Raw genomic sequence first — 13,270 nt, 5'->3', positions numbered from 1 at the left:
TGCAAATTAAAACCCGGGCATGCCAGCATAGAATGTGTACAATGACAACATGTGAGACCACTGTGGACTTCGTAAGGATATATAACAGTGGGAATCCTCATTCATTGCTGAGAGAACAGTCGCCTTGGACATGCTTAACAGCTTATATTAAATTCCTCTAGATACCTACTGTGACATCAGAAGTAAACAGGTATGCTCACATACAGACTTCTGTGAACATTTGTGGTGACCTTATTTGTAATCATAAAAATCTAGAACTAACTTAAATATTTCCTAGCCCTAGCATGGAAATATCCGCAGCAGCACACAACCAGTGCTGTGAATGATTCAGGAGTCGGATGGATTAGATTCTCAATAAATACCATAAAACTAAGACATCTCAGAGGCCAAGCTCAGATTCCTCTTTTCCTTTTCTTTGTTTTTTTTTTTTTTGACTTTTAATTTATTTGTTGTTGAGTGGTTGTTTGTTTTTGTTTTGGGGGATTTTTATTTTGTTTTGTTTTGTTTTGTTTTGTCAGTTTGTCTCAAACTATTATTAACTAGCAAAGGGAACCCTCAACTGAGAAAGCGCCTTCTTCATATTGCCTGTGCCAAATCTGTATGGTGTCTCATTGATAATGGTGAATATAACAGGGTCTAGCTTACTGGTGTGTGTGTGTGTGGGTGGTGGTGGTGCCAGCATTGGGCAGATTGTATTCACGTGCAGAACAGGCCAAGTGGACCTAGAATGCCAGTAAGAAAATTCCTTCCTTCCTCCTGCTTCAGTTTCTGTCTAGAGGTTCTTGCCTTGGCTTCCCCTAATGGTGGATTGTGACCCATAAGCCAATTAAACACTTTCCTCCCCAGGCTGCTTTTGGTCATGATGTTTATCACAGAAGTAGAAACCAAGTAGGACATTAATTGGTGCCAGGTTCAGGGACACTTACGACAGAACTGACCATGCTGTTTTTAGGGAGAATTGTGGAATGACTTTGGAACTTTAAGCTGTTGAAACTCCTTGAGGGCTCAGAGCTGTTGTTAAGTGCTTGGAAAATAGGAGTAGTGCTGAAAGACATGTGCTGAAAGACAGGCCTGGCTTGTGATATTTCAAGCAGAAGCAACGACTCTATCAGGGCCCTTCTTGTGGTATTTCTAAATTAAGGATCTACACTTATAATTAATAGGATCAGTTATGATAAATGAAAGACCAGTACCTATAAAGCCAACCCTTTGCTTTAATGCAATAGTTGATACTGGTTAGCTGAGGTAGGCAAGCCAGCTTTGGTCAAGAAGAGCATCATTAAGGCAAAATCTTCTGTAAGTTACTGTGCCTCAGTGCACAGAAGCTGTAGTCTGGGGTGGTAATGGCTAATTCTTATTGCTGGCAAGTAAGTTATGTGGAAGGGTCCCCCAGTGGTACTGAAGACATGAATGAGTCATGAAGAATAACAGGTTTGATGCTCTGTGGCAGGGTGGGGGTCCCTGAGGGGAAATGAGAAGAGGCCATTGGTGAAGGCCCAGGCTCAGTTGCTTTGGAGACCCCAGCATATTGGAGATTCTGTTAGACAAGTAGAGCACAGCTGTGTAGTGAAACCGTCCTGACACCGAGACAAACCGTGTGTTCTGTGGATGGCAGATCCAGAGAAACAGAACATAAAAGCTCGTTAGAGCCTCAATGATTGTGAGTTCCAGATACTGCACACTGGGCTATGTACATAGTTGGAAATTTGGTTTCGCTTCAATTTGGTTATAACTGTACCCTGGTTCTTCCTCTTTATAATAGGAAGTAACTTAATTTTAAAGGACCCATACGTGTTTGGAAGTTCAAAGACTTTGTGACTTTTGAAGTTATATTTTACATTGTGATCTTTATGTTAACATGATATCTTAGCGACAAATAAGCAAGAAATGTTTATACTTGAATGGTGGTGTGTTTGTGTGTCAATCTAACAGGGGTTAATTGTGCTGAATAGTTTCTGTTTGTTTGCTTTTAACAACTTGAGATGATTTGGAGTTATCTGGGAAGAGGAAACTCAGTTGAGGAAATATCTCCATCAGATTTCCTGTAGGCAAATCCACAGTGTATTTTTTAATTAATGATTGCTATGGCAGGTCCCAGTTCACCAGGGGAGGGGAGTGGTACTGCCCCAGGCAGATAGTAAGCTGTGGGTTTTATAAGTAAATCAGATAAAGCTAGCAAGTACCAAGTCAGTAATGAACATTCCTCCATGGTCTCTGCTTAAGTCATGCCTTCTTTCCCTAGTCATGAGCATATTTTAGAATGGGGGTCCTGGTGCAGGTTATGAATGTGGTTTGAGTAGTATCAGTCTTTCTTACCTGTCTCTATTGATTTATCTGTCTCTTTATAAGTCTATTTATCTATATGGCATCTATCATCTATAAATCTGTAGATACATATAGCATGTGGATAAGCATTCTCTCTCTCTCTATATATATAAATATATACAAATATACATGTATATGTATCCTATGTTTATGTTATTTATTTTTCAATACTTTTAAGAATTATACTTCAAGTTTAAACTGAAATATATATTTTTGTACTTTTACTATTTATGTTATAAAATATTAAATATTAAGAGATAATCTTACTAAATATACCTAAAACTACAAGATATTATTCAGAAAATTAAAACAGGCCTAATATAGAGCCATATTTGTCCCCAAATTGAATGTCCCTATGTAGAAAATGTATTTCTCCACAAATAAGTCTATGTAGAATCACTGAAAAGCCGTAAAACAATTTTTATGTATGTGCTAAAATTGATGAGGTGATTCTTAAATTTACATGGGTTATAAGTAATATAATTTAATACAATATGTACTTTCCCAGATCACTTTGTAAGGGATGGAGCTCGAAGGAGGTGTTATTGTACCCTAGTTGCCAGGCTTAGTAAAGAGCTATGATACACACACCCCACACACTCATTCTGAGAACCAGCAGTACGACTCCTAGGTGTTTACCCACATGAAATAAGAGCATATGCCCACTAAAACATTTGTACATAAATGTTTGTAAACTTTTTATTTGTAACAGTCACAAATTAGGGGGAAAAACAGATGTTCCTTTGTGGGTGAATGGACAATTATGCTAGATCCATTTAATGAAATACAAATAAAAATTATCCATGCAGTGTATATGAATGAATCCTGGTATCATAACTATGAAAGGAAGCTACAAGATAATAAAGTACCTAGAGCATATTGTGAAGTTTCTATTAAGTGAGACTATACCACAGGGCCTTGTCTATGGTCAGAGGAGGGCTCTCTACCCATGGTTAGATTATATGAAGAGTGGATGGATGGGAGGGCAGAGGAAAGAACAGACTTCTAAGGGCAGTGCTGTGTGGCTTGATCATGCTTTTGTTTGCGTGGGCATGTATGTTCATTAAAACAGATAGATCTCTGTGCTTATGTCCATTTTATGTACTATGTATTATTCAAGGAAATGGATTTTTTTACAATAATTGTGGTCCCCTCTTTTTAAGACCAAGGAAAGTGGTATTTCTGTTTTCTCTTTGTTCTCTAGTGCTATGATGATATTATTGAAGACATTTTTAAAAAGCGAACTACTTTTTCCATTTTAATTAGCATAGTGGAAGTGGTGACATCATTTCAGCTGCTGCATTTATTTTAGGAAAGTCTAAGAGATATGTAGAAGTAGTTTTTAAGCCTTGTCATCAACATAGACTTCTAAAAGCCCAGAATGTTCTGAATATGTTTATTTTTAATTTATACAAAAAAGCTCACATGAATGAAGCTCTTAATTTTATGAATAAGAAAAAGTGAGATTCATAATATACTGCACTTTCTTCAGAATATATTAGATTCTGGACATTTATTGAAGTAGAAAGTCTGGGGTGGCCTGGAACTCAGTGTGTGACAGAGGCTAGCCTGGAACCCACAATTCTCCACTTTTCCTTCCTCCTGTTGTAGAGTGGTGGGACTTGGGGCATGGGCATCTGGTCTTTGGTTACATACACTGCCATGGGCATGAGATCCAACACCAATTACAGTATAAAAAAGGGAGTCTTTTCCTTCTCTGTCCTGTGACTCCCCCAACCAGATAACAAGGCTTGACAGTGAAAATGTAATCCCATGAGCAGTCCATGTGCCAGTAGAACTCTGCACATCCCAAAGTTCCATGTGTATCAGCAGCTCATTTGTTTGAGTGACAGATCCTTACACTGTGTCAGATAGCCCTGCAGTTACAGCCTGAAGGAAAGCAAGGAAAACAGTGAGGGGAGTCAAAGGAGAGGTGTGTTGTCTCGCCCAGTTCTGTCTAGAGTCAGAGTATCTAGATCAGAATGTCTAGATCCTACTTCCATGCCCACAGTGTTTAGCTTCCTTGAGTCACATCTATTCCTGAGTGTGTCAAAGCACACTGACTTGTTTCTTTGCCAAGTTGTCGAGTTATGTGTAACAGAATTGTAATAAGCTCTTTCCTGTTTTAGGTGAGAAAAACCATTCTTATCTCCATGCCATCTAGCCTGAATAGTATGGCTCTCAATCACGTTTTTACAGAAACTTCTAGGAATTTTTTTCTGTTTCTTTGTTTGTGAATTAGAAACCTACTTGGCCGTTCATTATTTTTCTTCTAAGACAAAGTATTTGAGAAGATTTTGACATTTGAACCATTGTCTCACATTTGCAGTTCCCTGAATGTGGCTTCTATGGACTCTATGACAAGATCCTGCTTTTCCGTCACGATCCTGCCTCTGAAAACATCCTTCAGCTGGTAAAAATCGCAAGTGACATTCAGGAGGGCGATCTTATTGAAGTGGTCCTGTCAGGTAAGTTCCAGACTTCCATGTCTGTAGATAAATTAATTGCTTTTGAAGAATTTTTGGGCATAAGTTATTGAGTAATGCAAAGCATACATACCATACCATTTTATAGTCATGAGATGCTTTTTAGCTCTGTCTACCTGAACTTTCAGACTTGTTTTGAAAAAGTCCTGACCTGGACTGATCTGTAACCTCAGTACTGTCAGGCTGAGACAGAGGGATCATGAGTTAAGGCCAACTTGAGGTAGAGTGAACTCCAGATCAGACTTGCCTACACAAAGGAGGCTATTTCAAGAAAGAATGAAAACTGGAAGAGAATTTGGCCGTTGTCACACCTAGGAAGTTTTTACTGTATATTCCTATTGTGTGCTTCCTCCCAGACTCTAAGACACTCCCACCATAATTACAGCCATGCTCACACGTATCCTCACACCCACATTGACTCTTCTTCTGTTTACCAATTTGAATGAGTTGGATGATAGTGCGAAGAGTTATCTCACTAGTAATATGAAGGTGCCCATCAGGTCTCCAGATATCTAGAAACCAATACCAAATAGTAGAAAGAACTCCTGATTTGTTATTGAATGCCGAGACCAAAAGCAGAGGAGGTAGATTAGGCCCCACCCTGACTCTGCTACTAGTTAACTCATTTGTTGAAAGCTGTGTTTCTGTCTGCCCAACTATGTATTTGTGTCTTAAAATTTGAAAGTTATTGCTGTTAGTACTGTGAGTGTCAATGCAGAAAAATAAAATGGGTGAATTCACTATTAAAAATGTAGCCTTCATGAAAAGCACAGTTTGTGAGGATGGAAACCTGAGGCAGAGATCATAACTATGTCCAGATTTTTATTGTTCCATTTTATCATTAGATTCACTACTGACTGAGTGGGATTACATGGCTCCTCTCGGCTCTCTGACTTCTGTTTCCTTCTGTCTCTTTGACTATAGGCCAGTAGCTTCAAATTCCTAGACTTCATTTCTTGGACTACTTTCCCTGATCTGTGTTTGTCCATGGATGTCCCACTCTTCATTCTCCACATCTGCATCTGTTTATTTAGTCGGCCATGCCTTGCTTCCTCTCACTCTTTTGTCTCTGCTGATCCTCAATGTCTTGTATGAATGTAACTAAGTTGTATTATTTGCTTCACTCGCATTGGAGAGCTTGTTATCACAAATTAATTTTCATTTAACAAAAGAAATAGTTTTCTCTTGTTTATGAATCTGAACTGTTGCTAATACAATAAGTAAATGCTTTGACTATTCTTTTTTACAATTTGAAGCAGTCACATGCTTCCTTGTGGTGCTTTTCTGCGGTTTTCCTGAATTGGTTTACTGTACCTGAATCCTAGAAGCTAGCACACAAAAAAATTATTCAGAGAAATTGTTTGCAGCATGTATCTAAAATCCACATTAAACTCGCAGCCAGATGGTTCTGCAAATAAAGTATTCTGTTTTTCGAGTATATTTTCTGGATAGTAATATCCAGACATGCATGATTTAAAACTTTTCCTATTCTTTTTTTTAACAACAAAATATAATAAAATAAAATATGTAATAAGATAAAACAAAATCATCGCATTGAAGTTGTACAAGGCAAACCAACAGACAGAAAAGAACCCCAAGAGCAGGCATAAGAACAAGAGACCCACATCTTCAAATATTCAGGAGTTCCATAAAAGGACTAACCTAGAAGCTACAGTATATACACTGAGAATGCAGTGTACACCCATGAAGACGCTGGGCTTGCTGATTCAGTCTATCTGAGATTGTAAGCGTCCTGCTCAGTTGATTTAGATAGGCTTGTTCTCTTGATGTCCTCCATCCCCTCCGGCTACAGTCCTCCAGCCTCCTTTCCACAGGGTTCCCTGAATCCTATGGGAAGTGGGAGAGAAGATGGAGATGTGTCATTTTAGAGCTTTGTGTTCCAAGTTCTTTATCTGTTCAATTCTGACTGTGGGTTTCTGTATTTGTTCTTTAGAACCTTTAACCCCACGTCCTATTGTGTTCTGTACAGAAAGGTGCTCTGAAGGCCACCAAAAGAGAAACATTAACACCAGTCCAGTTATAAAACCCGTGATCTCCATGCAATCTGTTCTATCTGCTAAATATGGTAGGGCTTTGGTGGCATAAGGATTGTGGAAGTGGCTAGCCAACGTCTAGTTGGAATGATGAAACCCATACCCAACACTGCTTGAGTGACGAAACATAAAATGACTCCTAATGCCATCCTGCTATACTCATGAATTGGTGCTTTATTTAGCCATCATATGCGAAATTTTCTCCAGTGGCAGATACATGAAGACTTTTAAAACTTGGGCTTCTAGATTTAATTTCCTTTTCTCTCCATTTTACTTTTGAATATATGTGTATTGCATTCATATACACATACATGCATAGATAGATGTAGACATTTTAACTTTGTTTAGATGTCTTCCACTGAGCTGTGAACGTCATTAGCAGCACTAACTCCTTGTCCTCAGTCCTGGTCTCTGGGCAGGATTGAAGAGATTACGTAGCAGTAGAACTTAAGGAAGACAAATGATACTTCCTAGGGCACTGAGGGCCGTGGGGACAAAGGAACATGGCTCATTTACCCCTTGCTTGATCCAGGTTGGATATGAATGGTGTCCATGCCTCACAACATTTTCGCGAACTGCTCTTCAAGTTCATCTTCACCAAAAATCCCTCCTGCTTTTTGATCTTTCTCTTGAAGTCTATAGTTTTCCTGTTAAATTTTGTTTACCTAAATTGTCTGTTTTTTTATCTTCCTACAATTACATTTAATCTTCTCCTTTGCCGGAAGTATGTTATTTTTTATATTTAATGTTTTACCATCAGAAATATTTTCTGACATAGAATCTTAGTAAAACTAAGAGAAAATCTGGAGAAAAATGTAATTTTGAGGCAGTTTATTTACGCTTGTTTCTTCTGACATAAGTGACCTCTCCTGCCTCTGTGATTTCTGAGACCTTTCACCATTGCCAGATTTCTTCACATTCGTCGCAAACTAAACTGCTCCTTGGTATTTCATTGGCTTTCACCTTCCGATCTGTTTGAAACACATGACTTCTATAACCAGTACATTTTGACCCATTGGCCAGCAAAATATTCCTTTGAAGTTGACAGATTGGGTTAGGCTAAGAAAACAAAACAAAACCAAAAAAAAAAAAAAAAAAAAAAAAAAAACCAAGAACCATGATTAGCTATCTTGCAGGATATTTGACCACATGTGGTTGACACTAGGATTATGTTGTTTACTGATAAAACCCGTTTCTAGTTGTGATGGGCTTCAGCCCTTAGTACACACCTTTAATCCCACGCAATGGAGGTAGTTAGTTTGTAGAGGAAGCACCCGTCTTTGAGAGTTATATCTAATTGAGTGGCAGAGAAAGTGACAGATCAGAGGAAGATTGGCAGAATAGGATATGCTCAATTCTCAGGAGGAGAGGGAGGAAAGGGAAGCTACTTGAGGGGCAGTGAGTGCAGAGAATGTAGGAGGCAGTTTTACTGGGATAAGTGTACTAAGACTGAAAAGGAACCAGAAAATTAGAGCATACTGTCAGAGTTAGTCTCAGGTCGAGCAGAGCAGTTCAGGAGAGGTATAGAGAGAAGCCAGCTTGAACCAGTCAGCTTGCAGAGGAGTTTGGAGCCAGAACAGCTGAGTTGAGCAGCCAGGCGGAGGTCAGAAAGAGCTAGAAAGGGGTGAGCCCATTCAGCAGTGAGTCTCAGAAGCTGAAATATTCTAAGCCTAAATAAGATTTTCTGTGGTCTAGAAGCTTCCAGGACTAAGCCAAGGTAGTTGACAGAAGTAGTAAGCCTTGGAAACAGTTATTACAGGAGAATAAAGTTACTTTTACATAGCTGCTCTATACTTTGACATTATATTGCTCTAGGCCACACTCTCAACTCAGGCAATTGCTCTCTGTTAAGAAATGGATTAACTTTATAGCCAATGTTTTGAAATAGGAAACAGTACACATGGATCTTTCCAAATCAAAGTCACATCCAGGTTTCAGTGTATGATATCTAACTGAAAGGTCATTTACAGTGTTCTTCATGATGGGTTATTGTGGAAGCTTGATTAATTCACCAAAGCAAAGCATGTATGTTTATTTTAATATTTAAAATTTTAATAATTATCTCAATAATTCTTGCATGTGCACATGCATGCTTGTGCATGCTTCTGTGTATGTGTTGTATAAATGCTCACATCAGAAATAGTCAAGAACTCTAAGACTTCCACATGTGCAATCAGTTTGAAGTCACCTTTATCTTTTTATATCCTTGTAATAGGTTGTGTATTATTTTCACTTTCATGGAAAGCTTTTTTCCTCCCATGAGTATTTATTTGTTCTTCATGTTCAACAGCTTCATTATGAAGCCAGGTCTCTATCCTGTGAGAAGGTATTCCTGGCTTGGTCTCAGCCACTGACACAGGAGCTGAAATGGAGGCAGAGAGGACCATATGTTAAACATGAAATTAAAGAGTTGTAGCAATTTTTTGGAAGTCCTAAATGTAAGAGGAACAAAAGTTGAAGAGGACTCACAGGAGACCTGCGGCCACCAGAGAGTGTCAGCATTTCCTTTCCCTGCCCTCTGGTGTCCTTCCTTATCCTCCAGTGTAGTTGCCTAAAGAGTCAGTTTCTTCCTGGATGATGAAGACCTGATTCCATGTACATGGAGTACCAATCATGTCTGTTATGAACGATACAGTCTGTAATACCTGTGAGGTTTGGCTATTTTGAATTAAAGATGCAACTAAAATAGCACACACATTCATATGACTGGGAGTCAGGATTTTTGTTTTGTTTCAATTTTTTCCTTGCCTGAAGATAACGTGCTGTGCACACTAATTGAGCAGTTCTCAGAATCAGACCATCTGGGCTCATGCCTTTGTGTATTCTTTGCTACCCACATCCTCATCAAGTCATTTAGGGATTCATGATTTCCTCATCTGTGAAATGGCAACACCCTGCTCCATAGGCTGATACAAGAAATAAAACAAGCTTGCAGTCATATTAAGCACTCGGGAATATCGTTCGCTTAAAGCTACAATAAGGGCTAGCTGTAATCTTCTTTCCTCTTTGCCAGTTCTAGGCAGACATTCCTAAGAAGCCACATCAGATAACTGAGGAGTGGCAGGTTAAGCAAGATTTAAAAGGTCTCATAAAGATTCATCAAAACTTTGGTACAACTGTGAAGCCATACTTTCCAAATTCCTATACCAAATTCATTTTATTACAGGGTGGTTTTAGCCTCTATTGACCACCTATTAGCTCTTGCCTTTACAGTCCTGTATTCCTCCAAGTCTTTTCCATGGAATGGTTGGTCTAAACATGAGCATCTAGGCTTTATGTTGAAGGCACCTCCTCCTTCTTGCACACAGGGCAAGAATCTTAGCATGAAACAAAAATGTAGAGTCAAGAGTCTGAGAACATGGTTCATTTAACCCATGCTTGTCACATAAGCATGAGGCTGAGATGAGATGTCTCAGAACACATGTAAAATTCTGTGCTTGATACCCTGCATCTGTAACTTCAGAGCTGGGGATGGCAGGCCTGATGCACACTGTTAGGTTTGAAACCACATTTCAAGGAATGAGAAATGATGAGGAAGACACGCACCATGGACCACTGGTGCTCCATGAATGCACATGTACATATACATCACATATCCCCAAAGGCCAGAACAGCAGCTATGCATCATAAACAACAAAGCCATACCACTATGCACACACGTTACAAGAAAGAAAATCTTTGCTACTGGACAGCATTCCTTTGAAACATTCTACATCACATCAGTGCTTGCTTTCATGATGACTCAGGGTAGCAGAGCAATTGGAAAGTCTCTGCCGTACCCGTTTTACTTGCCCACATCATGCAGGAGCTGAGGTTGTGCTGGAGGCTGACGCTCAATGCTCTATCCCTGGTCATGCTACTTACCTCGTATAGTTTTCACCAATGAGGTGAAATCCTGTACGACCTGTGTGAAAATTAACTTCTCCAGTTAGGTAAATTCATGTTTCCAGGAAGCACTGATGGTGTTTTATCACAAAGCATAGAAATGAACTTTTGGGATCCACTTCTCTTATCTTTATTACAGAACCAGAGTCCTCTTCTCTCTCAGAAAGAAATGAATGTTTAATACAGGGACTCAGACTCATCTACAGTCAGATGAAGACCATTATGTAGGCTCTTGCTTAAACAGCTATGTTGCAGCATACATGTGGTTGAGGCAGGAGGATTGCCATGATTTGGAGACTTCCTGAGTTACATAGTGAGTTCTAAATTAATGAAAAAATATATTCAGTATTAAATAGGATAACACTGCCACTGCTTATCCAGTGCCTTCTACAATTTCACATCCCTGACCAAAATTAAAACCATGACTTATTTATTCATCCTATTTTTCTCTTAATGGTGTGTAAAATATAATCCTGAGAAACTAACTTCATTGTAGAAGTGTCCTCATTTCTTTCTAAAAATTGCAAATAATTGATTCTCATGACATCATGTCATGTACACACATGTCATAGATATATGGTCTGTTGCTTCGCATGGCTCAGTCGCTATCTAAAATATCCACGACATGAAACAGAGCTCTTGAGAGCAGCAGGCCAGTTCGCCACTCATGCCACACTATATGGAGGAAGTTTTATTCATTTTTCAGAAATCAAATTTGATTATGACTGGCACCTTTCCAGATCCAACACTGACTAGTTAGGGTTGTAAAAGACCTGGGCTTTAGCATTCACTATAAATTTCTTTGTGACTGATTTTGATGTAGAAGTACCCCAGAATGAGTAATGATTCGTTTTTTGTTCCACTTTCAGTTACGATGATCTGCCCTGTGTCTTCTACCTATGATTGAGTTGGCTATATTTTAGAAAAAGAGTATTTGTAGAAAAGCAATCCTGCTTTCAAGTCATTGCAGTTAATTTTGCATTATCTCTCATGAAAAATGTGGCCTCATTTTCAGCATGACTTTTGGAACTTGTGGATGTGTCCATCATGAGACCAGATAACACTCTTTGCTTTGGCCATCACTATGTGCATTACTGGATGCTGAATGTGCTGGGCTCCAGCAGTTTATGAACTCTTGCTCATAGGCTCCTGTGTCCATGTTGGTTCTATTCATGGTGGCCCTAGAGCTGGCCTCAGACTTCTGTTTCAAGTCAAGAAGAAATGGGGGGGTGATGCTCTGGGGTTCTGGCTCCCATTACATGCTTCTCTCAGTACCTCCCATCCCTGGTCTCCAGACTAGATCTCTGGTCTTCATCTAACAGCACAATTTCTCTGCCTGAGGGTCAGCTGGCAAAACCTACAGGAAAAGTTGAATCATGTGTACCAGCACTGGAGTCCAGATCACTGTAGATCTTGGTCAGAGTACATGTCATGGTTTTCAGAGAATATGTCAGGGTCCTCTCTTTACACATAACTAGCCTCAGGCTTATGTCTTTAACATCAGGCAAAAGACGTGAGCCAGGAATCATAATGGTTCACTCCCTCCCTTTTCATCCATTACTGCACTAATTGAGGACAGTTCTACTGCCATCCAGCTAAATAGGAAGGGTACAGGTCAGTGAGAACCACACACAGTGCTATTTTTCTTGTATTCTTTGGTCACTGTGTAGTCAGAAATTCTTAACATTTACTTCTCAGATTGTTGGTTCATAGTCTGTGTATTTAAAGCCTAGCATGTTAGGTCCTTGACACAACAGGGCCTCAGAGGACTTTGCATACTTATAATTATTCTAGAAAATATAGTGGGCTTTATTTTTGTGTTTTTTAAATATGACCACAGGCAAAATGCCTTCTGTATGTGGAGCAGGCTGTGCAAATGAGCTATGTCCCTTAACCCCAAGAGTCTTATTAGTCTATCTTATTTATCCCTCTCAAGTGAATTTTGGGGACTTAAAAATAAAATCTTTTCTTGTCATAGATACATAAAAAGGTGAGTTGCAGAATTTACCCATGGTACTAAAACTTTTCTATGTTCTTCTCTAAATAGATATTCCCTGGCATTATTTCTGTAAAAAGACAATAAAGGTTATTTTTAAATTTTAGGTTAGAGCATGGTAAAAATTTACTTTTCTATTGTGTTAGGCAGGAAGGGTTCTTGTGATCCCAATTTAAACTTGAGAGTGAAAATATTTTGTATTATTATTTCATCTATCTTTTTAAAAATATGAAGTTCTGATGCAAAATTTGACTAAGAGACTTGCAGTCTAACTAGCCCTCTCTCTCACAGTGAAAACTACTAACTCTATCTAGCTATGTGTATTCAATTAAAATTAAATGAAGTAGAAATTAAATTTCTAGATCATAATGGCTTTCCTTTATCTTTTCAGAACACACATAGCCAACAGCTGTCATTTTCACCAAGAAAAACCAGTTCTGAAAGGTAGAAGAGGTGAAGGAGCACAGTTTACCTGTGAAGACCACAGCCTAACCACTTCCTTAGCACACAGACACAAAGACAGG

General features: G+C 38.9%; 1 protein-coding gene and 1 long non-coding RNA gene across 11 annotated transcripts in view; one reads left to right on the top strand and one right to left on the bottom strand.

The window, feature by feature from the left end:
- Positions 1-13,270, top strand: part of Prkd1 (protein kinase D1) — a 313,794-nt gene that overhangs the window by 163,709 nt on the left and 136,815 nt on the right. For all 10 annotated transcript variants that reach the window (XR_005505595.2, NM_001412095.1, NM_001276715.2 and 7 more), the window contains one exon: positions 4,655-4,793. Coding sequence is in view for 9 of the 10 variants with exons in the window: in NM_001412095.1 (NP_001399024.1) it covers positions 4,655-4,793 (139 nt within the window). In the remaining variant the exon portion in view is untranslated. The remainder of the gene's footprint in view (positions 1-4,654; positions 4,794-13,270) is intronic.
- The window catches only part of LOC120103532 (uncharacterized), a 73,899-nt gene continuing 67,047 nt past the window's right edge, over positions 6,419-13,270 (bottom strand). Inside the window, exon 3 of the long non-coding RNA XR_005505935.2 lies at positions 6,419-6,659. This is a non-coding gene — a long non-coding RNA (uncharacterized LOC120103532). The remainder of the gene's footprint in view (positions 6,660-13,270) is intronic.

Source organism: Rattus norvegicus, chromosome 6 (assembly GCF_036323735.1).
Source record: "Rattus norvegicus strain BN/NHsdMcwi chromosome 6, GRCr8, whole genome shotgun sequence".
In the NCBI taxonomy this organism is placed as follows: domain Eukaryota; kingdom Metazoa; phylum Chordata; class Mammalia; order Rodentia; family Muridae; genus Rattus; species Rattus norvegicus.
The sequence above is the reverse complement of the archived record's forward strand: the minus strand, read 5'-3'. Positions and strand labels throughout refer to the sequence as shown.